Raw genomic sequence first — 26,437 nt, 5'->3', positions numbered from 1 at the left:
TTGGATGTGATTTACTATTGCTGGACTACTGAAATTGCACCTACGATGATCAGGTGCGCAAGCGCGAGACTGCTTCTGCAGAATCTAGCATCTACAATTAAGGGGATTTTGTCAACTTGTTGCATCTACGATGGTAAGTTGCACAAGTGTGGAGCCGTATCTACGATGCTGGTTCGCATCTGCAAAGACACTCAGTGCTAGGGATGGTCGCATATGTGGGTCTTTTGACGTGGATGCGTGGGCTGTATTTGTGAAGGTGTTGTCGCACCTGCGACATCTGCACCGACGCATGCTCGCATATGCATGCCATTTTGTCGTGCTTGTGGTGTCGTTTCTGCGAGGCTTTTCTTGCATATGCGACATCTGAGGATCGGTAAGGGTAATAGACTTCGAGTTTTAGCTCATTTTCTTTCATTTTTCAGATTTAGACTTCAAGTAGAGGCAAATTTTGAAGATTGTTTCATCCAAACTTCTAACGTTGGTAGTTTTAACTTTATTTTGATTTATTTTCATAATTTTACGATAAATTTTCACTCTAAATCTAAGATTTTAAAGTGTACATATTGAATTTTAGGTTGAACTTAAGAGAGCTAATTTTGAAGATTTGAACCTCAATTTGAGGTAAAATCTTAATACTAATTATTTATTTGAACTTCAATTTGACTTTTGAGATTTCATTAAATATTGAATCTTTATTGATTGGGGATATTTTCTTTTGCATTATTTGACTAGATTTTGATCTTTTTAGGGAAAGTTTTTAGAAAAATCAGTATTGAATTGTTGAATTTGTTCCTGAATGAGGTAAGTATTTTGCCTAGCTTTGATTGAGAAATTTTTTCCCAACAAATAATATTTTTTGTTGTATGTGGGGGTGATGCATATGTGAGGTGATGAGTGTTTATGCATATGTCGGAGTTATCCATGCTCGGGGTAGATTATATGCTCCTTTGTGTCTTGTTGAACTTTATAATCTTCGAGACTTATGTTCATTAATTCTATGACTATGTGAGTATAATTAACCATGCTAGAAATCATATTTAAAACATATGGCAGATTACATGAGTATGATGGGATATTCTTGAAGTTATTGATATGATTGATTTGATCATAGTCATGCTTTATATTATGAGCACGTACTTATTACATGTCATCACTAGGCTACATAAGCCTTTTTATTCATGTTAAGGATCATGTGCAGAATTTGTTGTGATATTTGGACCGGATCTTGAAGTGTTGGTTTGCCTATTTTTACTATAGCTATGATTATTTCTCACGAAACGTATTATATGTGCTCATCTATTTTTATTGTATTTATGCATCCTACCTTGCTTGGTACTAATATACACATGCTTGGCGAGGATGAGTTAAATTGCATGAAGGGTGTTTCCGTATAGTGAGGATGAGTGATATACGCATGTTTGATGTTTCTGTACGATTTGATATGATATATGCACGAAGGGTATTTCCGTGCGACTTGATATGATATTGGCATGAAGGATGTTTCCGTGCAGGCGAGGACGAGAGACATGAATTTTATGGGGTTTATCCTTTCTTCTCATACACATATTTGCCTCTACCTGTTTGTTATTGTTACATATATGCTTTCTACCTTATTTGTTATTGTTACATAAATGCCCTCTATCTTTTTTGTTATTGTTACATATATGCCTTCTACCTTGTTTGTTATCGTTATATATATGCCTTCTATCTTGTTTGTTGTTGTTACATCTATGCCTACTATCTTGTTTATTATGGTTAGTTGCATGTCTTCTACCCTGTTTGCCACTGTTAACTATATACCTTCTACCTTGTTTGGAATGTTATACATATGCTTGGTGAGGAAGGGTGGAATTGCACGAAGGGTGTTTCCGTGCTTTCTGAAGATAAGATAAATGCATGAAGGGTGTTATCGTACCATTTGATTTGATATCTTGTACACATTCCTCTTATTATGAGGATTTGTGAATATGGTTCATGTAGTTTATGGACATCGTACCAGCCTCACGAACATGATTTATTGAGAAAGATTTGGTTGATATGTTTGAAAATCATGCTTGTTATCTCTCTTATTTGATTCTTTCAGTATTACTCGTCTTTCCTCTTGTTATTTCTCTTGCTTACAAACTGCATAGGTTATATTCGTGAGTATCTTTTAACTTAAATACCTTGCCACTACTTCACTAAGATTAATCAAGATACTTACTGAGTACATGGAATCGGTTGTACTCATACTACACTTCTGCACCTTGCGTGCAGATTTTAAAGCTATACGGCTGCGGAATTCGAGGATGAGCATTGAAGACTTTAGCGTTCCAATCATTAGTTGTCATCTTGTTCATGTCAATTTAGAATTGTAATTATGTTTATCTATTTTCAAACAAATGATGTATTTCTTCTTGTCAATTTTGTAATTCAAATCTTAGTTGCTCATGACTTGTACCAGTAGTTTTTGGGATTTGTAATAATTTTTGTATTCTTATTTATTTATTGATGTATATGTTAATTATGTTAGTTGGCTTACTTAGTGGATTGAGTTAAATATCATTAACACTTAATGGGATTTTGGGTCATGACATAACTTCATTGTAATTCAGATTAAAATCATCACGTGGGAGACTGAAGTTCACGCCGTTGCTCTATTCCTTACCTTATATCTATGGCGCTTATATATCATATCAAGCTTGGATAAAGTACTAGCAAAAAAATTATATTTGGATTAGTTTCTGAAAAGGAAAGAAAAACGTTTTTAGGGAACATTTGAGAGTTTGTTTTACTTTTTCCGAAGATTTTTTTTTCTTCCTGATATCTTGAAAACAATCTGTTTTTCAGACCAAATCGTAACGTACAATTTCCGAAGTACTTTTTACTGCTTTCATCATTAAAATATTCTACTTGTGTGGTGGCATGTGTCCAAAAGTCGGTCTTGCTGTTGATCAAGGGAGTGGCTCATTCATGCAAGGTCCACAGGAGAATTACATGTTCAGTCTCTGGTTTGGAATGTTAAAAGCACAACCAAAAACTTGGGAAAATTAACAAGAAAAATAACAATAACTTCTTAACCAATATTCAAGCACCATCACATTAAATCAACTTGTCGTTCCTCCAATTGGTCTCATTGGACCAGTTTCTTGGCATGTTTTAAAACAAATTAATGACACAATAAAACGAAGCTCCACAGGTTCCAAGAATCCTAAATCAGGCAGGTCCAGAGCCCGAAACTGAAATAGTGCCATTTTTGGCACAAAATACGTTTCTAGTGTTTTAAAAAAAAAAAGTTACATTTCTACATAAAACGTAGTATAATACTGCGTTTTACTTTAACGGAAAGTTAGCCGTTAAAGTTAAACGCAATATTATACTGCATTTTATTAAAAAATTAATTTTTAATGTAAAACGTTGTATTATACAATGTTTTACTAACTTTGTCTGCATTTGCAGTTTTGCACCAGGCTATTTTCCTTTGCTCTTAATTCCAACCTTTTATACATGGGTCCCACAATTTCCTCTAGAATTTGGTGCACAACTTTCTTAAACACAAAGGAGTTTTAACAGTAAAAAAAATGTTGATCCAGGTATCTACTTATTTCTTTGTTTTTATTTTATTATTTTATTATGTTTTGTTTCTTATTTGTTATTGCAACAATACTTTTTTATTTCTCATGTTTTAGAGTTTTGATTTCCCGGAAATATTTCTCCATTCTCTAGTAGTGAAATGAGGTCCATCAGTAGAATTATTGGCCAAGTGAGGTGTGCTAATTACTTAAATAGTCATCTAACAAGATATAAGAACAAAACAATAAAAATACTGTCGTATTTTTTGTAACAATATAATCAATAATATGATACCCACTATTCTAGAAAATAACTCTAGCGTGAGACTACCTAATTATGCTTTGTTTGATAGTATTGTGCATTTTTAGTGGGTGTTTGGACATAAGAATTGTAAAATTCCAAAAAAATTAAAAAGAAATTCATGTGAAAATGATATTTGAAAATTAGAGTTGTATTTGGACATGAATTAATTTTGGGTTGTTTTGGAATTTTTGTGAGTGATTTGAGTAAAAATTTTAAAAAATATTTGAAAATTTTCAAAATTCATCTTCAAATGAAAATAAGAATTTTATAGATAAATATTGATTTCGAAAAAAAAAGTGAAATTTTTTCTAGAAAATATTGATTTGAATAAAACGCTGCAGCTTTCTAGAATTTTAATACATTAAGTTTACGGAACACTTCGAATTAAATAATGATATGATTTCTCCTGTAATTGCTAACTTTTAAGGACCGTTTGAACTTGCTCGCTAGTTACAAGTCATTAATCATTACTATTTTTCATAGGTAAGCATGCTGATTTCTCCTGTAATTGCTAACTTGTGGATACTACAATTATAAATCATTACTATTTTTCATAGGTAAGTATGCTGATTTTTTCGATTTTTTTTTCATTTTTTTTTTCGAAATCACTATTTGGCTATAAATTTTTCAATTTTTACTTGAAGATGAATTTTGAAAATTTTCAAAAATTTTAAAAACTCCAAAAAGTTATTTTTCAAAATTCACTTAGATCACTCACAAAATGTTCAAAATAACCGAAAAAACTATACTCATGTTCAAACACAACTCTAATTTTCAAATACTATTTTCACTTAAAATAATTTAGACTTTTTTTGGAATTTTATAATTCTTATGTACAAACGCCAACAAAGTAATAGTAACACCAAAATAAATTAGGGTATTACTTTTTTAATATTTTTTTAATATTAAATACATTTCCATATATATATATTTAATATTAAATATATATGGTTAATCAACATTTTTTTTACTGTTAAAACTCCTTTGTGTTTAAGAAAGTTGTGCACCAAATTCTAGGGGAAATTGTGGGACCCATGTATAAAAGGTTAGAATTAAGAGCAAAGGAAAATAGCCCGGTGCAAAACTGCAAATGCAGACAAAGTAAAACGTTGTATAATACAACGTTTTACATTAAAAATTAATTTTTTAATAAAGCGCAGTATAATACTGCGTTTAACTTGAACGGCTAATTTTCCGTTAAAGTAAAACGCAGTATTATACTGCGTTTTATGTAGAAATGTAACTTTTTTTTAAAACAGTAGAAACGTATTTTGTGCCAAAAATAGCACTATTTCAGTTTCGGCATTTCATATGGACAATGTCAGAGCAACAGCAACAACAACAACGACCAAGTAAAATCTCACTAGTGGAGTCTGGGGAGGGTAGTGTGTACGCAGACCTTACCCCTACCCGAGGGAGTAGAGAGGCTGTTTCCAATGTCGGAGCAGTATTTTCTGGATTAATACTATGGCTTGATAGTCATGAGATGTCAGAACATGGATCAATCCTATCTTGAAAGTAAGAACATGACGTTTCCATCTTCCTATCCTTCCAACTATCTAACTTAACAAGACCAAAATATTCTAAAACTGTAGAACTTACTCTGGCTTGGCTACAACGAAAAACAAGCATGGAACAAGAGAAGAATTTGTTCACTCGCTTAGCATGTCAGTCACCTCTAAAGATGGACAAGGGTAAAGGAAATTCATGCCAATGGAGGCGTCTAATTGATGGAAGAGTGAAAAGAGGGAGATGATTTGAAAAATAAAAAAAGGAAAACAAATAACATGCAGAAGCTAAATGAAAACTCCGACAACCTGGCTTGAGGGGTTGCCACCATCTCTCCTGCCTATTGGAAAATGCTACTCACAGAGCAATCATCATGCACTCGCCAAATTGTTTCACCGAGAAGATTTGCGACTGAGAGAACAGTCAGCTGTGGGAAATAGTTTTTCTCCATGGCAGGAATTGTGTTTGTGACGATGACCTCTTGAAAAAGGCCACTTGACAACCTCTCGATCGCAGGGGGGCTGTCAGAACAAGAATATTAATAGTGAATTAATATAAAGGTAACTCAAGATATGCGTAAACTTGGAACCATATATCAAGAATGTTGGAACCATAGGAACAAAAAATTGCAGTTGTTTCTAATATTCAAAAAATAACACCTTATGAGTCTCAACATCAATGACATACGAATTAATACTACTTGATGTCCATTTTAAATGTTGTTTTAACCTCAGGAAGGCATTAATTATCTTTTCCAAATCAACCCCTCCTCCAATAAATGATCTAAAAAGTTTGAGAGACAAAGGGTAATTTGAAGAGATTATAAAGGGTATGATACGATCCTAGATAGCCCGGAAGGAACGGAGAACATTGAGGAGTACCTCGAATTATCTAGTGGACCGTTGACTCACTCCAAGTCCAAGAACGTTCAAGGAATGCACGCTAAGGAGTTGCATGATCTTCAACAAAGAATTAGAAGGTATTTGGAGAGTCAACTTGAGAATTCTTGCAAAGAATACCATATTTGGAAGCTTGGGAATTGAAGTATCAAGACCCAAGCCAAACAGTGAAACACAGTTGCACCAACTATTGGCCATGGTTCAAGAGGGGCCTGAAGAGCCGAAGAAAATAAGCTTATGAATTTCCACACGATTTAGCTATGTGACACGGTTGAGGCTACCGTTGAGAACACGGTTGGGCCTACGAGCTGTTTTGGAAAATCATCTTTGGAACTTTTTCCTATTTTACCCATTGGGTATTTAATATTTATAATAATGTAGGGTTATTTCATTAGTCACTTAGCATATTTTGACATAAGAAAACTCTTCAGAGAGATTTTGAGCCTCTTGATTCACATTCGACTTTGGATTACCTGTTTTAAAGAATTAGGTTCTTCAGGGTAATCTTCTTCGCCTTTCTTTATATCTAGGGTTTCTTTTTGTCGTACTTTGGAGGCGATCGAACACGTAAGTTGGTTGTTGCCTGAGACGTTCATCTAGGTTCTAGATTTTTCTTCTTGATTTGATTATCCAAACTACTTTCGATTACTTTAATGGAAATCTATCTTCAGTTTTGCTTCAACTATTGTTATTTTCAACTTCTGTTGCTTTGTGTATCTCGGATCGTATCAGGGTAACTTAGTCAAATAATCCTTACAATTAATAATATTATATTGGGTTTTTCATGGGTATGCCAAAATCTTAGACGAACATTAAACTGGACCGGAGGTAGTACTAAACTACAATAATATTAGTGAAAGTTTGAGTCTGAGCTGCTCCCAGAGATTCTACTCTCATATACCAAAGAAAAGTGACTAGGCCAAATTTGCACAAAGTTATACAATACTTCCACTCCACAACAAGTTACAACCATTATTAAAATAGAAACGTGTTCAGCTTAAAAAAAATGATTGAAGGTCTGCCAAAGAATAGAACAATTTTCACACAGCAACAGTCTAGTTGTAAGCTAAAACATCAGCCGAGATAGATTGGTTGAAGTGTATCCATATTCACCCAGCTAACCACTCTACTAAGGGTATAATGTGTATATATATAGAGTTCTTAATGCTGTATAACGTGTCAAATAAATGGGAAATTTTACCTAAAAACAGCATGCGTACAGCATGCATAAACTTCGCGTGCGCCCTCCTGATGCAAAAGCGCTGCGCCTTTGGCAATAGTCCCTAAGACCCATAAGCAGAAAGTTAACAAGTGATTTTCAAACCTGACCTCCTTAGAACAAGAAAATGAGCCTAACAAAAGCAAAAGAAGCTCCACACTGCACATGTGCACCTAGTGGAACTTCTAGTTGTGACAATTTCATAATCTTAAGATGCGCAAATGGAAGAAAGAGAAACATAAATAAAATAAAACCTTCAGGGCGAATAACTCAAGATAGAGGATACTAAACAGATCACCACATAGTTCATTGAGTCAGTTAGTGTCCATGCTAGAAAGAACTAAGACTAATAAACCATTTATGTTTCCAGGTTTTGGATCGACATGAATACTAGAGTTATGCATCCAACTAACCTGCTGTGTCAATCATGTCATCCACCATAACTGCAACTTTTCCTTTAACATCACCTATCAGGTTCATAACCTGCAACAGAACAAAATAATGGCTCCAGGACAAGATAGGATGTGTTGAAAGCGATGTTGGAAGAAGAAATGCAAACAGAGTTTACTACTTTGTGTAGTATAATAGCTCTATAATATTGTTTTCACCTGAATTCAAGCATATCTGCTACGGGTTTTTCCCCTCCGTAGTTGGATGCTTAATCAACAGATGTAAGTGATAAATTAAAAAGAATAATTAGGATGATGATCCTCATATAGAGCAAACCATATCTAAAAGCACCAAAATCATGTTGAGGTACACTAAAGAAGAAGTGCAGATAGATGCACGTCACAACACAGTCAGTGACCCATGAAAAAAAGTATTCGATGTCTTAACCAATATTAATTATTAAGCATCGCATAAAGGAGTTGGGTATAGAGCTCATACATTTAAAGTACCTTCTTAGTACTCTGTTAATGAATTACCTTACTGGTCCCCAAAAAAAAAAAAAAAAAAAAATGTAGCAGTTTACTTGACTTGGGAGGAATGCTTATAAACTATGAGACCAAGGCTGAACACGGAAATACAGCCTACTCCACAAAAAAGAACTTTTTGAGACTGCTAGGCACTTGCAAGCCAAATGAATAGTCCTGAACCGATACAGCACTTTTAGATAGGAATGCTCTCAAAGGACCCTTTCACCTTCCAACATTCCCCAAAAAACGTGGAAAAGCAAAAATAAAAGGAAAGGGAAAGGGGGGGGGGGATTGGGAGGGGAAAGGATTGAAGCAATAGCGTTGGTTAGTCCAGCCAAAGAGGGGAATTGACCTTTGAGTAGAAACCCTTGATTAGAGGATTAAATAAGTTTTGTGGAAATACATCTTGCTAAATGATACTCCAAAACTGTGAGGACAACACATTGCTCACAAGCTATGTTGCTCGGACTATTCAAAAATGCCCCCGCCGGGTGTGTGCCAGATCCTCCAAAGTAGTAAAATTTTGGAGGATCCGATATGGGTGCGACAATATTTTTGGAGAGTTCGAGCAACGTAGCTCACAAATAGAATTTTTAAAGGGGGTCTTCATCTCATCTATTGGGAGACCAGAACTTAAAACATTGTTTCCATGACAATGCAATAAACTGCAGTACCAAGGTTTAGCTTTGTATCTACCTCGGCGACATTATGTCCTTGCCGCCTTTTGTCCACAATGGCTAATGGTGCATCAGATAACTTTTTTGCAAAGGCACGTGCTCTAGCAACACCGCCAACATCAGGAGAGACCACTACCAAATCATTGGAAGAAATCTTCTTGCTAGCAAGGTAATCAAGGACAACCGGCTGTGCATGCAAAGAATGCAGACTGCTCATTTGCTAATTTAAAATGGGAAATACTTAAGCATTGTCAATAGTACATAAGAGATTACCTGACAGTACACATGGTCCACCGGAATGTCAAAGTAACCCATTGATTGCCCGGAGTGCAGATCACAAGCTAGAACACGATCTGCACCTGCTTCAGTTATAAGGTTCGCAACCAATTTGGCGCCAATGGATTCACGACCTTGTGTCTGTAACTAAAAAAAATTATGATTATTAGAACATAATAAATGCACTAAAAATTGTGTTCTCATCTGTAAGTTGTAACTCTTAAAGACAACTGAGAAAACCTCAAAGCATATGAAAAGAAAGTAGTAAAAAAGGACACAAACTGTTCGACATAATCGTTGCACTATTTCAAGAGTAAAGAACACTAAAATAGTGACCCAGAAGAAGATGCAAGAAAATAGTGGCAGTACTTGTAATCATAAGAGCATAGGGAAATGTCAGGTTAGGCTCTACTCCTCAGTGTTGTTAAAAGCGACCGTTTCCTTGCTTAAAGCGAGAAGCGATGCGAAACGAGGCATCTGGCGCTTCTCTGATCTGAAGCGTATCAGGTACACAAAAACGATCGCTTCCCCTGAAAAAGCCAGAAGCGAGGAAGCGAACAAAGCGACAGAAGCGAGCGCTTCTCTTTATAACTGGGCTGCCAACGTTAATTAATTAAAAAGGCTCTCTTTTTTTAACTTCAACATCGTCAAGTTTGGTCCCAGGTATGTGATTTCTTCCTCCTCCTCCTCCTCCTTCTTCTTCTTTTTCTTTCACTGTTTCAGTGTCCAAATAGCAGCAAATAGCTGGCGAAATTGTTTTCCCCTTCGGTTCTTCTTTTTCTCTCCTCTTCTTCTTCATTTGCTTCACCGTTTCAGTGATAAATTGCAGCGAAATGCTGCCCATTTTTTGTTTCAGTTATACTGCCATTTTTTGGCATACTTACTGCCATTTTTTTCATATCATTTATTCTTAGTTGTCTATGCAGTATTTATTTTATTGTTATTCTCCTCTTCTTCTTCTTCATTGTCTACGCAGTATTTATTTTAATATTGTTTTTAAAAAATTCCGCTTCACTTCAAAAAAGCGAGCACTTCGCTTCTCGCTTTAAGCGAAAAGGGGCTTGTCGCTTTTCCTGGCTTCACGCTCTTCACAACACTGACTCCCTCTCCTTTTGTAATCACCTTTTGGGTATTATTATACAGGTATATATAGAGGTAAACGCCACACCCATTCCCACCTCGATGTGGAATAGAAACAAAGACAAAGGTGGCTGATAAAATTGACCAATAAAAATTTGAAGCTTGCAAGCATAAAATTTGCAAAGGAATCTAGCTTGCCTTTCTATCAGCTCTGGCATATCCAAAGTATGGAATCACGGCAGTAATGGTCTTGGCAGAAGCCCTTCTGCATGCATCTATCATTACCAAAAGCTCCATAAGGTTTTCATTGGCCGGAGGACATGTGGATTGAATCAAGTAGATATCACAGCCTCGAACACTCTCTTGCAACTGGACATAAATTTCACCATCAGCAAAGCGCTTTATGTTGACCTTTCCCAGATCAAAGCCCATGTACCAAGCAATTTCCTAAGTGACAAAAATTGTTGCATCAGTTGAAAAGAAAAGCACAGCATTAACTTAAAAGAAGCTTCATAGATTCACTGCTAGAAGTGACAATAATTCGTATATTTTGACGATTGAGGAGAAAAGTAAATAATTACCAAATAAAATAATATCCTAGGAATTCTTACAACGGATTTTTCAGATATCTTTGTAATTGTATATCTTTCGTAAGAAGAGAGAAAACAAATGAATGTTCCTTTAATCCCCACTTCTTATGCAATATTTAAAAGGAGGAAAATTCTTTATGCTTAACGAGGAATGAAAATCTAAAGCTGAATTATCGAGACCGAAACCGCAGAATTCTCCATAGTCCCAAATCCTGAAACTATATCCTTGAGTGGGCTGGAACAGTCAAGTACAATGTACAACTGGAGGCAACCCTCAGGGGTTGGCCTGGTGGCAATTGACTTGAGCCTTGGGGTTTGCTCCCTTTCAAGGTCTCAAGTTCGAAACCTACTGGGTGCAAACAATTTCTGAGGACCATCGGACTGGGTAAAACCTGAATTAACCGTGGTGCACTTGCGGAAAACTCCTTGCCGAGGGCCGGTGCACCCCAGGGATTAGTCAGGGCTCTTAGAGACTCGGACACCCGGTGCAAATCAAAAAAAAAAAAAAAACAATGTACAACTGGAGGCAATCTCCCAAGGATTTGTTTTCTTGTCCTGCTGGAAAGGCTATTCCAATTTTTTCTAAATACTACTACTTGATAACAAATTTTAAGACACTAGATTAGTATTTGAAGTTGAGGAATTACTGAAGTGTGAAACTCGGGAAGCAAATTTCAGTATGTCACTGTTTACACTGTACAAAGCAAATAAGAAGATCTTGGTTGTCACTAGACTGAATTTGGCAGACAAGAAAACAGCATGTATACACATAACAATCGTCTGGTTTACCTGAGAAAGAGAAGGATTTGCAGTTCCAGTGAATATCTTCAGCCTGCTATTGTTTCTACTAACTGCATTCTCTAGGCGTTTTGCTTGCAAGAACTTTGGAAGTGTTCCATCATTGATAATTGGCACGCGAGGCTTCCCATTCACTGGTTCACTTCTTTCACAACTCTGATATCCAAACAAAAGAAAGGGCAGATATCTAAGAGGGCACAGCAATAAAACAAGCAAGCACCATAAATTTTGGAGCTTTATCAAAGTTTCAACTTATAACACTAAATCCAGGAAAGCAGAGCAAACTCAAGTTGCACTAAATTATTTTTTTCACTTAAGAGTATAAGAATATAACCCCTTAAAAAGGACAGATATATAAGAGGGCGTCAAGTCAAGCTTATAACCTGGTCAAGGCCAACTCATAAGCACTTGTCAAGTGCTTATAAACCAAAATTAATTAATCCAAAAAACTCCATTTCCATTTCTCCTTGTAAAGACACTTTTCAATTTCTATTGTTTTTGTAAATATAGTTTAGTCATCTTAAACACACACATCAATGGTTTACTACTAGCGGAAAAGTGAAAAACAAAAAAGTAAAGGATCTTAATAATAAAGCAAATAAATATCAATAAGCAGCATACACTTTTCATCGGCCAAAATTGGAGCTTTAACTAATAAAATGAATCACAAACGATTAGAAATACTATGTAAATTCCATCCCTACTGTGCACTAAACTGCAAAATCAATATAAAGAATTATTAATATTTTCTGAACCCCTTCATCAAAAATAGAGCAGGCATGTTTTCCATTTAACAGATTAAATCTTCTAAAAGGGATTTAGTTTAAAGGAACCACACAAAGAAAAAAGGGAATGCGAAAGGACTTACAACAAAGCTAGGCTGATGGGTCCTTTTAGGGACGAAGCTTTGACAGAGAGAAGAGCTTTTTGTTGAAGTTGAAGGCAAAGCCAAGGAAGAAGCCATTGAAATGGGAATTTTTGGCTTCTTTTGTTTCTCCTATTTGTATGGCGCTGCTTTTTGTTCTGTCCACTCTCTCCTTAGGATTTTGTTTCTTAGGTGAATAGCAGTTCAAGATGAGTTGGAAATAGGCATAGGTCGATGGTACAATGTCGTTTGGTTTTCTATTTTTTTAGCAAGTGTTGTATTGTTGTTTGGACGTAATTTAGTCAACTATCTAACATCATACTAGTTGAGAGAGGTAGTATGGAATAAAGTGCACATTTTGGACCCAAAAAGGTGCTTCAATTTGTGCTAGAGGAGTTCTCTTGGTCACCATAGCTTGAGGGAACAAGTGCATATATATTCCATTTAAGGATCACCGTTAATGTTATTACATAAAAATTTACAAGCTTACTTGTTTTGGGATTAGCTTTAGACTAGAGGGTCTGAAGTTGAAAAAATTTGCATGTGAAGTTATAAACTTAAGACATAAAAACGGGTCTAAAGTAAGCCTAACTTCAGACAAAATATCAAAAATTTGTTTGAAGTTACATTCATTTGTGTCACTCATAGTACTTTCATTCTTTTCACTCATATTACCGCAATGTAATTTATTCCTTTTCAGTATGAAATAAGCCCAAAAACAATGAAATCTACCGAAATTTACAATACAAGCCAATACCGAGCAAAGTTTTTGAAGCGAAAGAAGAAAGAAAAAAAATGAAAGATATTTTAGTCTGAAGTGCAGCCAATTTTTTACATGTACTTAAGATATTTTAGTTTGAAATTTTTGCACTTGAAATGTTTTAGTCTGAAGTGCATCAAAAATTTTACATCCACTTAAGACGTTTTAGTCTTAAGTGCAAATTGCCCAGAAATACAAATTTGTTCAACAATCCAACATGCGATTTACTACCTAAATCTACTCCAAATAAACTCAAATTTGAAACAAAATTTTCAAATATTATTAAAAAAACTCAATCATCAATTGGCCAAAACAATATCAAATCTAACAAGCTCATTTTGCAACTAAAAAGAAGAAGAAAAAGAACTCTAAGCACTAGTTGAGAAAGAAGCACCACAATAGCTCACTTCAGTAAATATTTAACCAAAAAATAATTTTTGTGGTCAAAGCAAATATTGAAATAAATCGGATTTCTAATAACCAATTTTATTTCACTTTTCTAAATATAAGAGAATATGAAATGATAGAAATTAAATATTTAATTAATAAAAGGAAAGGAAATCTTATAGATTATTGTAGCTTCCTTCCAAGGATTGAAAGTAAGAATCTTCAATCAAGCAGAGAAAAATTGATTGCGTATATTTGTGGATTCCATGATGATCGTACAAAGCATGGCAATGGAAGTTTATATAAGGATACAATACGTAACTGTTTTTCCCACTTAATTCTTGACCATTACTAATATTAACTTCATTAATTGCTCATAATTGAAATTATTCGTAACGGTTATGGTAATAGCAAACAATCGTGTATAATCAGGGATTATGCTAATTCCTTTTTCATATTCGTATTTGTTGATGAATCTTCCTCTTTTGTGGTGTTCATGCATCCCATGTCTATCTCTTCTTTCCGATTATAAGATACGGTATCTTTATAAATAATCCTGTACATCATTCCTCTTTATTGCTCTTATTCAAATGCCACCTGTCAACATATCATTACTTCACGTGGCATATCTATTTTTCCGCCAATACAGATATTCTCCTCACTTTCTAAATATTCGGGAAGTGATAAGTTTATTTATGGGGTGAATGTCTTGCTGCCTCTTCCCAATATCATTATATTTTCTTCAAAAGCGAAGAGATGTACGTTTTTTCCACTTAATGCTCGAGAAACGTGTTTTGATATGATTGTCTCTACAGTTTACAACATCTTTTTAAGGTTTTCTGCGGCCGTGTCAGTTTGAAGTGATAGTTCATAATGATGTCTTTCTCTTATAAATACCGCATCACAACCATTCAAAAACTTCTTCTAATTTCTTGCATTCCTTTCCAAGATTCTTGTATACGGGGAAATCGAAGGAACCAATTTCTCGTTAATAAGGCGTCTCGGAAGATCACCTCGAAGGCTCGAGACCACGGACCGAGTACCCTCCCTCGAGGTATATCGATACCCGACCTGGGGATAACGTTGGATGTGACCCCAACGGGCATGGGGAGTTTCCGAAGAGTGCAGCCGGGCCCGACAAAATCTGTCAGGCTAGTCTGAAGCTAGTTTGAGCCTGCATCATGAAGTTAGCCAGCTGTCCCATCCCGGTTTCTTTATCATTAATGTATTTTGTACTATGTTGGGATTTTTCCTCCTATATAAGGGGGATCCTTGGCACTTTGTAATGCTCTGTTGTTGCTCTATCCGCTCCACAAGAAATATAAAAGAACACTCTTTTTGCTCTCTCATACATTCTTTTGATAATACTGCTTTCATTTATTGTCCTCATATTTGTTCATCATTTATTGTTTGTCATTGGCCATAAAGAGCCTTCGTTGATTATTTCATAACGATTATCCCTACCCCAATCACCCACGACAGCTCGAGTCCGAGCCCTGGAATCGACCTCGAGGTCCCAAATCGATAGGCTTGAGGCCCCGAATAGCTCACTTAGCGGTTTGATTATAGCTCTCTTCCTAACTTTATTTTATCTCTAAATATCACATACTCAGCATCAACTGCTTAACAAACTAGCATAAAAATAGATCCGTATTTTTAGAGTCCCATCAATAAATTTAATTGCTATTACCATTTTCACGTTAAACAGTTTGGCACCCACCGTGGGGCTAAAATAATAGTGATTATTTTCTTGCTGGTTTTACTACATAACGCAAGTTATCTTTCACACTTTTTCTTTTCCAAGATCATCCATTTCAGGTCAAAAATGTCTAACTTGGTAAACGGAGATGATTGAGGACTATGGGGAAAATGGTGTAGTTGTTCCAGGTATTATTGTGCCGCCACTGTCACACCTCCTTTTTCACCTGCGCCCGTAGGGGGAGTAAAAGGGAGTTTTTCCAATTAAAGGACAATCGAAACAGGATTTATTATTTAAATCAGAGTCGCCACTTGGGAGATTTATGGTGTCCCAAGTCACCGGTTGAATCCTGAGTCGAGGAAAAGATTAACTCTATATTACAGTCCGCGAACCAGAAATCTGGATAAGAAATTCTGTTAACCCGGGAGAAGGTGTTAGGCATTCCCGAGTTCCGTGGTTCTAGCACGGTCGCTCAACTGTCATATTCGGCTTAATTATCTGATTTTTATACAATTATGAACCTATGTGCAAATTTTAACTTTTAACCGCTTTTATTATTATCATTATTATTTAAACATAGAATTGCAACGTTGTGAGAACGTATCTCGAATCACGTCACATCAATGTACCCGTGAATATCGACATATTTCGACTTCGTTGAGATTTGGATTTGGGTTACATAAATGTGCACCCGGGTTTAAAAAGGTAATATTATTTAAGTACGCGCCTAAAGAGACTAACGCGTTGTTATTTTAGGAAGAAGGCCGTGAAATTCGCTAAGCGGCTGATCCCGAGTTCTAAGTAATTAATATATACAATCGTGAGGGCCCTGCCATTTATGTGTTTATTCAGCGAGGCTCATCTCATTTTACTATCTTTAAAGGGCCAACCTAAAGTAATCTATAGTGTTCTGATTAGTTCGTTTCTAAAATAAAAGGAGGAGTCCCAATTAATTATATGGTTTAAGAGCTATTATAGTTGGGTCATGAATACCACCCGTTTAAAATCAGAACCAAAGTACGCAGACGGGCATGGCTATTCACCAACCTGGGCCCAGGTCCAAACGAATGTAGTGTTAAAAACAGGACTTGGGCCATCTTATTCAAGTGCTGAGGCCCAATCCGCCTAAATACGGGTAATCGATCTCTTTTCGACAAAACACATCACTCTTCCGATTTTAAATGAACTAAACACTTAATGAAGCTTACTTAAGTTATTCTACACATATTCAACAATTCGCCACGCAGAAAGGTGAAATGATTATATCTAATTAAGTATATTACTACAGGTTTTAGAAGAGCAATAGTTAGAAAGAGGTAATTTAGATGTCTATTCCTGATCCTAAACTCAAGCCATTGATGTTACAGTTAGATTGTTGTGTTGATTAAATAGTCTATTAGGCCGGAATCTAACGGACATGCATTCGAAATACACTACCTAATAATCAACCTAAAGCGAACCAAATATTATTGACAACAGCTATACATTCGAAATAGACAAGAGCAGATACATGATATAAAGTTCATTTGAAAGTTCACAAATTAAATCGTTACAAGAACTGTCCAGTTATACATCCCGCAGGCATTTACATGATATTAGTGAGTGAGATATCCTAATATACAAATCAATAGAAAGGCTAGATCAACTTAAAGCTTCAAATCTTCATGTATATTCATGCTTATGTTTTTCAGCTTACAAATGACCGGGGTTACAGTTGTGTACCTGGAAATGGCAATATAAGAAGAAGAAGATCAGCAGAGTAGTATGTAACTCAGCGACAACAACGATAACCAGCAACAACCAGTAGAAATAACCCAGTAACAGATTTAAAAGGCACCAGCAGAATTCCAGCAATATCAACAACAACACAAACAATGCCAAAACCCACGAATGAATCAGGGACTAAAGTATAAGCAGTCAACTGATCTATCCACTAACTCGAACCAACAGACTCGAAGCAAATAGGTAAAGGGGTTGAATTCTAGTTCAAAACTGGGAGTTACAACAATGAAGAAGGAGCAATCAGTAGTAGCAAGCAGCCAGGCATAACATCAGATTTGGAATTCAAATAGCCACGAACACAACCAGTTCAGCCCAGAAGAAAGAACCAAGCCCAGACTCCACTCTCCAAGAAAAAGATCCCTTCCACTGTCTCAAGCTCCTTTCACTTATAGCCAAACCTTACTCACCTTTCAGCTCTTAGGAGCATTAAGTTAATTAAGAAAGTACTTCTGCCCATGATATTCCCCCTCCACTACTATATGTTTAATTCATTTGTTCCCCACTACCCTTGCCTTTTCTTTATTTAAAATCAAATAGGTATGAGCACCTATTTCTTAATACATTTCCTTTAAACCTTTCCCCCACTATTATGTTTTGTTCCCCATTAGCACTAAACAATTGCATTAGTTTAATGGTACTTTAGTACCCTACTGTCAGCCCACTCATCTTAAACCATTTTCAGACCTTTTAAAACCCCAAAATACCCCCTTAACCCCTGTGTATTACTGACATGCCCTTAGCTTCATCGATTTGTTTTCTAAGTTACAAACCTGATAACTGATTTTTAACTGATCACTAAAGTATTACAGCTATAACCAATTCACAATCAAATTCACACAATGATTCAATCAGAATTGAAGCAGTACGAATCACATTATTACCAGGTTATTCAATCAGAATTGAAGCATGTAAAACTAATCGACGACACTTATTCAATCGACTACATGAATTACAACACATACAATCAATAGCAAATAAGAATCGAACAGGCACACAGGTGATTCGAATCGTATTGATAGAAACAGGGATTCATAATAAAAATTAACTAATCGACGACACTCATTCACATCGATTATATAGTTTTATCATATTCATTGACCATGACCAGAAAAAGTTCGACCAAATAAAGGGTCATTGAAGAAAGACAGAATCAATCGACAAAAGAAATGAAAAGTCAGTAAAACTAAACTACACAAATAAACAGATATAAACACATACACAATGGAACCAACAGAACAGGAAAAAATACCTCAAGAACTCGGACATTAGACGATCCTGACTTGGACCTTTTTTGAGGTCGAATGGACCTTAATCGAGTGTTCTCAACTGAGAACACTTCCACTAAGGTCCACTGGACACCCAAATTCCTTTTCTTCGGACAAACTTTGACTTTTGGTTTTCTAGGGTTCTTGGGGGGTTCGATTTGGAACTCGATCAGTTCTAGCAAGATTCGAGCCAGACCAAGGGCGTTTTAGGAACGAGGGAGGTCAGGGGGTGCCAGGGTGTGAGTTCAGGGCGGATTGGGGTAGGTCCAGGTTTTGCTCGAATCTTCGATTGAAGATTCGAGAAGCTGGAGGTTGATTCGAGGCAAATGGTTAACAGATCCGTAACGAGGGTGGTCAGAGGGTGCCTTGGTGTGAGTTTGGGACTGGTTGGGGTGGGTTTCAAGTTTTGCTCGAATCTTCGATTGAAGATTCGAGAAGCTACAGTCTAATTCGAGAAAAACGGGTAAGGGAATCGTGGAGAGGGTGGTTAGGTGCTCTAGGGGTGTTGGTTTCATGGTCATCGGCGTTGTTGTTGCCGGCTTTCAGGCGAAAGGGTTTCATGGAGGCTAGGGTATCGAGGGTCGTTTGGTTTGTCTCTAAAGGAGACGATGAACAGGGGTATGGCTTAGGAGGGTGTGAGGTGAGAGGTTGGGCTTATATACGAAGGGGTGGTTGAACCTTGGTCGTTGGATCAAGCACGATCAATGGCCTGGATCAATTCATTTAAAGGGAACGGTGTCGTTTGGAGTAGTACTGGGGCGGGGTCGATCCGGGTTGAAATGGACCGGGTTATGGGGGGAGCCTGGGACCGTTAGATCAACACAAATCAATGGCTTGGATTTATTGGCCAGATACGACGCCGTTTGGATATATCTGGAGACGGACTGGACCATTTGATCGTATGAGATTGACGGTCCAGATTCACAACGCCCAAACGATGTCATTTTGGACTGGTCGCAGGTGGACTGGATTTGGGGCGGGTATGAGCTGACTTGGGGGTGACATTTGGGCCTGAACTTTTCCCTTTTAAACTGGCCCAGTCCGAATTTTTACCCTTTCTTCTCTTGTTTCTTCTTTTCCCTTTTACTTTCTTTAATTCCTAAAAACCCAAAATTCCTAAATTAAATTGTAAAACCAAAATTATTCTAAAAAAATATTAATTAACCCTTAACAACAATTAACACACAAGATCAAATATTGATAAAAAATAAAAATCACACAATTAAACAATAAAAATGACAAAGCTACCAAAAAATCATATTTTTGTGATTTTTCCATTTTGTAAAACAAACTTGATTGTTTAATTTATTCCTAAATTGTAAAATTAAATCCTAAATTCACATGCAACACATATTTTTGTATTTTTCTTAATTAAAGTATAAATAAACACGCACAGACAAAAATACAAATACAAACAACACAAAACCATTTTATTTTGAATTTTTGGGAGTAGTTCTCATAGGGCAAAAATCACGTGCTCACAGCTGCCCCTCTTTGTCCGAAAACACAAAGAGTTTTCGTGCAAAGATAAAGTTAGAGCGGATACGAGCGATTTTGCCCGTTGGAATACCCCGTGTGAAGCATTTTTGAAAAGATTTAACCGAACCTTTGCTTCAAAGGTTTCCTACATATCCCTGGCTAAAAGGGAATCAGGTTAATGTAGTTCGGGAAGTTTCGGAAGCTGGGACTACCATGGGACTGCCTTTTGCTGTTACTGCTGTTGCTGCTGATGTTACCGCTTACTGACCTCCTTATTACACCCTGATGAAAGATAAAGAAGTTATACTAAGCTATGATCTATGAATTACAAAGATTTATTCCCAAACTTGGTCATGTGACTGTTGCTGCCATGTTGCCTTGTGTTTCCTCTGGTATTTCTTTACTTCTGATTTGACTCGTATTCTCCCTTGATTGCCGATCTCGAACTGCTTATTTCCTTCTTGTGAGCTTCGCATTATTTTTCCTTTGAATCTTGAACTGCCTTCCTCTGCTGGGGATTTTTGTTGTTTCCCGCTGGGGATTTTTTTTTGTATTCCTCTGCTTTACTGACTTCAACAACAATTACTTCTTAAAATATAACACCTTCATTCTCTAGGCAGGCTCCTGACTTCAATAACCTCTTAAAGATAACACCTCTATTCTCCAGGCGGGCTCCTGACTTCAATAACTTTTAAAAAATATAACACCTCTATTCTCCAGGCGGACTCCTAACTTCAACAACTTCTTAAAAATATAACACCTCTATTCTCCAAGCGGGCTCCTGACTTCAACAACTTCTTAAAAATATAATACCGGGCTCCTGACTTCAACAACTTCTTAAAAATATAATACCTTTATTCTCCAGGAGGGATCCTGACTCCAACAACTTCTTAAAAATATAATACTTCTATTCTCCAGGCGGGCTCCTGACTCCAACTTAAAATTTAACAACCTCTATTCTCCAGACGGGCTCCTGACTTCTTCAACTTTTTAAAATAAACAACCTTCATTCTACAGGGGGGCTCCTGACTTCATCAACTAAAAATTTAACAACCTCCATTCTACAGGCGAGCTCCTGACTTCTTCAACTTTCAAAATAAACAACCTCTGTTCTACAGGCGGGCTCCTGACTTCATCAACTTAAAATTTAAAAACCTCCATTTTACAGGCGGGCTCCTGACTTCAACAGCTTCTTAAAAATATAATACCTCTATTTTTCAGGCGGGCTCCTGATTTCAACAACTTCTTAAAGACATAACACCTCCATTTTTTAGGCGGGCTCCTGACTTCAACTTCAACTTGAAATGACAACAATCTCCATTCTCCAGGCGGGCTCCTGACTTCACTACTTCCCAAAACGTAATACCTTCATTCCACAGGCGGGCTCCTGACTTCGACTTGAAATTGTAACAACCTCCGTTCTACAGGTGGGCTCTTGACTTCAGCTACAACTCATAATGTAATACCTCCATTCTCCAGGCGGGCTCCTGACTTCAACTACAACTTGAGAATATAATAACCTCTATTTTCCAGGCGGGTTCCTGACTTCAATAAACAATTTAAAGATAATACCTCCATTCTTCAGGCGGGCTCCTGACTTCAATAAACTTTATAATGTAAAACCTCCGTTCTTCAGGCGGGCTCCTGACTTTAACAACTTTAAAATGTAACACCTCCGTTCTTCAGGCGGGCTCCTGACTTTAACAACTTCTTGTAATTATAACACCTCCATTCTCCAGGCGGGCTCCTGACTTCAATAAACTTTAAAATATAACACCTCCATTCTCCAGGCGGGCTCCTGACTTCAACTATTTCGTAAAATGTAATACCTCCATTCTCCAAGCGGGTTCCTGACTTCAACTACTTCTTAAACAATGCGTTTTATTGCTGTTGTTCCTTCCTGCCTCCTGACTTCAACTACTTCTTAAACAATGCGTTTTATTGCTGTTGTTCCTTCCTGCCTCCCGAACCATTTTCCTTCTAACTTGAATCATCCTCTTTCAGAACTGCTTCCCTCAAAACTGGTGTTTTATTCCTCTAAAAACTTCTAGGGGTAACACCGATATTTTATTCATAAATATGTTATTTTCCTTCTTCAAAGACTGCTTCCTTTAAAGCTGGTGCTTTCACTTCTCTGAAACCTGCCGGGGATAACACTGCTGGGGAATTATCTTCCTTCTTTAAGACTAGTTACTTTCCTCCTTTTAACAATGTTGAGGATGACACTGATTCAAAGACCACTACCCTTAAAACTCGGGTTATCTTGCTTCTTCCAAGATTGCTTTCTTTAAAATTTGTATTGCCTTCTCCCGTGAACTGCTGGGGATTCCACTTCCTTCAAACTTGTGTTATCTTCCATCTTCCCCCAATGGGTATCTGATTTCAAGAAAATTTTCGCAATGAGAGAAAATTTTTTGGCCCAGTTTGATAATCTTCTTTGCGGCCATGTCTTCCCGCTGTCAATAACATTTCCTTTCCCTGCTTCAATCAAAGAAAAATTTGTTAGTTTAAAACGTGGTGAGTGGTCGTGCCACTCCTGCTGGGGATGGTTTTTTCCCTTTTCCTTTCCTTGCTTTGCGTTTTATTACAAAACTTGTTGGGGATGATATTATTTGCTAGGGATGATATTTCTGCTGGGGATGGTTTTTCTTTTCTCTTCCTTCCCCGCTTTGTGTTGTCCGATCATCGCGGAACTTGGTCGATAATCTGTCGGAGTTGTTCCTGCATCTAGCAAATCTGCTGGGGATCCTCTTGGAATTTGATCCATAACTTCTCAACCTCCTAATTTCTGTTTTTCTCCAACTTCCCCTGGAAATTTGGTCCCCTTGGAATCTAGACCCATTCATTTGGTCTTACGACAAACTTCTTTTCGCTTTGGCGTCTTATCTCTGGCCTGTCCTATTCGCATTTTGCTTTGCACCATTTTGGCAACTGGTAGTAAGCTCTGAAAAATCTTTCTCAAAACAAACTGCTGGGGAGATAAAGTCTTAAAACAAAAGAAATGAAAAGTGATGATTTCAAAAGATGGAAAAGAAGAAGTCTTTCCGAACGAATGCTGGGGAGAAGAAAAGAAAAGAACTTATCTGAATGATATAACCTATCCCAATGATCATGTCATGCATTCCAGATTAATCAACCCAATCTACTTGTATCAATCAATCTTTAGAACGGCCTCAACTTGCTGGGGATTAACAGGCACTCAACTCTTTGTCAAATGCGGATCCGTTCCGCCAATCTTGTCTTGTCGCCTCATAGTGCCCTTCGAGGGGTTTTCACTGATAAGACTCTCTCATTTCTCTCAACTCCCATCATCTTATGGTGCCTGTGAAGGTTTTCGCCGATAAGACTCTCTCATTTCTCTCAACTTCCGTCGCCTTATGGTGCCTGTGAAGGTTTTCACCGATAAGACTCTCTCATTTTATTTTTTCCAGCTAGGGATCAGAGTGTTACCGATATGACTCTCTCTGCTGGGGATTCTTTCGGCTACCAATTCATTTCCAGCCTATGATCTTCTTCTCTGCTACGGATCAGAGTGTTATTCCCGACTTCAGTTTGCATGACTTGGCACTTCTCGGATACTGATCGGGAGGTCTTTTTGGACATCAATATGGGTTTTTGTGTATGGCTAAAAGAAAAGGGGTATCAAAAGGGTTCAAAATCATTTTGATGGGTAAAATATTACAACTCTTGGAATCGAACTTTCTTCCCAATATTACAAACACAAACTTCTGCCCCAGTTTTTCTTGCTTGGGGATTTTATTTTTTGTTACACTATGACCGAGCCGTGAGGCGCCTACGTATCCTTCTTTGAGGAATCAGGTCAAACGTAGTTCCCAATTCCTTTGTTTTTCTTGTGACTTTCTTTTGTCTTTATTATCATTATTTTCTCTTCTCTTTTTCTTTCATTTTCATTACTAATTCCAAAAGGGGTATGAAAGAATAAATAAGGCTCAAGAGGGGAAGCAAAGGTTAAAGTGTTTGGATAGAAGAAAGAATTGCCTCCGTCATTTCATTCTCCGATAAATGCCAAGTACAAACAGACAACAATTATAATCAAAAGAAATCATACATAATATCTCTTAACTGCGTCAGAATTAATATCCATGTCGACGCATTTCCCTTCGATATCTGTTAAACATAAAGCGCCATTGGACAACACTCTAGTTACAATGAATGGCCCTTGCCAATTCGGGGCGAACTTGCCTTTTGCTTCGGCCTGATGTGGGAGGGTGCGTTTCAGCACCTGCTGTCCTACTTCAAATTTCCTGGGATGCACCTTCTTATTATATGCTCTTACCATCCTCTTCTGATACAACTGGCCATGGCATACTGCTGCCAATCTCTTTTCATCAATCAAGTTCAACTGCTCCAATCGGGCTTTGACCCATTCATCGTCATCAATCCCAGCCTCAGAGGTAATCCAAAGGGATGGAATTTCAACTTCCGCCAGTATTACTGCTTCAGTTCCATATACCAACAAATAAGGGGTTGCCTCTACTGAAGTACAGCCAGTAGTGCGATAACCCAACAATGCAAATGGTAGTTTTTCATGCCATTTCCTTGAACCTTCTACCATCTTCCGAAGTATCTTCTTTATGTTTTTGTTGGCCGCCTCAACTACTCCATTCACCTTGGGACGATATGGGGTGGAATTGCGGTGTGTAATCTTAAACTGTTGACATACCTCTTTCATCATATTGCTGTTAAGATTAGCACCATTATCCGTGATGATCACTTTTGGGATCCCAAATCTATAGATGATATGGGAGTGAACAAAATCTACCACTGCCTTATTGATTACCGACTTGAAAGTCTTAGCATCAACCCACTTAGTGAAATAATCGATGGTGACTAGAATGAACCTATGACCGTTGGAAGCTGCCGGCTCAATCGGTCCAATGACATCCATGCCCCATGCAACAAATGGCCATGGTGCTGACATTGTATGCAATTCTATCGGCGGAGAATGAATCAGATCTCCGTGTATTTGACACTGATGGCATTTCCGCACGAAACTGATACAATCACGCTCCATAGTGAGCCAATAGTACCCTGCTCGAAGAATCTTCTTCGCCAATACATATCCGCTCATATGTGGCCCACAAACTCTAGCGTGTACCTCTATCATAACTGTTGCGGCTTGACTAGCATCTATATATCTCAGCAATCCCAAATTTGGCGTTCTTTTGTACAACACTCCTCCACTGAGGAAAAATCCATTTGTCAGTCGCCGAATGGCTCTCTTTTGATCTCCGGTGGCCTGCTCTGAGTATATCCCCATCCTGAGGTATTCCTTAACATCATAAAACCATGGCTCGCCATCCATTTCTTCCTCTATCATGTTGCAATAAGCATGCTGATCACGAACCTGAATATGCAACGGGTCAACATGAATTTTGTCTGGGTGGTGCAACATCGATGCTAAGGTGGCCAAAGCATCGACGACCTCATTATGAACTCTTGGGATGTGTCTGAACTCCACTGATCGAAATCGCTTGGTCAGATCGTGCAAACATTGTCGATATGGTATGAGCTTCAAATCCCTTGTTTCCCATTCACCCTGAATCTGATGCACCAGGAGGTACGAGTCTCCCAAGACCAAGACGTCCTGGACATCCATGTTTGCAGCTAGCCGTAGACCCAAAATGCATGCCTCATACTCAGCCATGTTGTTGGTACAATAGAAATGCAGCTGAGCCGTAACAGGATAATAATGTCCTGTTTCAGAAATAAGTACCGCTCCTATTCCAACTCCCTTCGCATTTGCGGCTCCATCGAAAAAAAGCTTCCATCCTGGTTCCTTGGTTATTTCCAACTCATCTATATGCATCACTTCTTCATTAGGAAAATATGTTTTCAAAGGCTATATTCTTCATCAACAGGATTCTCAGCCAAGTGATCAGCCAATGCTTGGGCCTTCATGGCCGTCCTCGTCACATAGATGATGTCGAATTCTATGAGTAATATCTGCCATTTCGCCAATCTCCCTGTGGGCATAGGCTTGTGGAAAATATACTTCAGTGGATCCAAGTGTAAAATGAGATAAGTAGTATATGATGATAAATAGTGCTTCAATTTCTGGGCCACCCAAGTTAGGGCGCAACATGTCTTCTCGAGTTGAGTATACTTAACCTCATAGCCCGTAAACTTCTTGCTGAGATAATAGATGGCTTGCTCCTTCCTTCTTGTAATGTCGTGTTGCCCCAGTACGCAGCCAAACGAATTCTCCAGGACCGTTAGATAAAGAATTAATGGTCTTCCCGACTCAGGTGGAACCAACACAGGTGGATTTGATAAATATCCTTTAATTTGGTCAAATGCTTCCAGACATTCTGCCGTCCATTCTACCACAACATCTTTCTTCAGTAGCCGAAAAATGG

General features: G+C 37.5%; 1 protein-coding gene across 2 annotated transcripts; it reads right to left on the bottom strand.

Moving 5' to 3' along the window:
- Window positions 1-5,415: 5,415 nt before the first annotated feature.
- Window positions 5,416-12,889, bottom strand: LOC104230802 (ribose-phosphate pyrophosphokinase 1-like). 2 transcript variants are annotated; one of them, XM_009783684.2, is made up of 8 exons: window positions 12,689-12,888; window positions 11,812-11,976; window positions 10,631-10,879; window positions 9,350-9,493; window positions 9,096-9,263; window positions 7,896-7,965; window positions 7,465-7,546; window positions 5,416-5,885 (listed from the first exon to the last, which is right to left on the bottom strand). In XM_009783684.2, the coding sequence occupies exons 1-8, from the start codon at window positions 12,782-12,784 to the stop codon at window positions 5,705-5,707; spliced, it is 1,155 nt and encodes a 384-aa protein (XP_009781986.1). In that variant the 5' UTR covers window positions 12,785-12,888; the 3' UTR covers window positions 5,416-5,704. The 2 variants fall into 2 exon arrangements, with proteins under 2 accessions (XP_009781986.1, XP_009781985.1); XM_009783683.2 differs by having other exon boundaries at window positions 5,489-5,885; window positions 9,350-9,499; window positions 12,689-12,889.
- Between the last annotated feature and the right edge of the window lie 13,548 nt (window positions 12,890-26,437).

This window comes from Nicotiana sylvestris, chromosome 8 (genome assembly GCF_000393655.2).
Source record: "Nicotiana sylvestris chromosome 8, ASM39365v2, whole genome shotgun sequence".
Taxonomy (NCBI): domain Eukaryota; kingdom Viridiplantae; phylum Streptophyta; class Magnoliopsida; order Solanales; family Solanaceae; genus Nicotiana; species Nicotiana sylvestris.
This window is presented reverse-complemented; position numbering and strand designations above follow the sequence as displayed.

Coding starts and splice junctions, on each gene's coding strand:
- LOC104230802 (XM_009783683.2), bottom strand. CDS start 12,784: ATGGCTTCTTCCTTGGCTTTGCCTTCAACTTCAACAAAAAGCTCTTCT. Junction 9,500..10,630: donor ATGCCAGAGCTGATAGAAAG/GCAAGCTAGATT, acceptor AATTTTTTTTAG/TTACAGACACAAGGTCGTGA. Junction 7,966..9,095: donor AAGGACATAATGTCGCCGAG/GTAGATACAAAG, acceptor GTTCTGTTGCAG/GTTATGAACCTGATAGGTGA.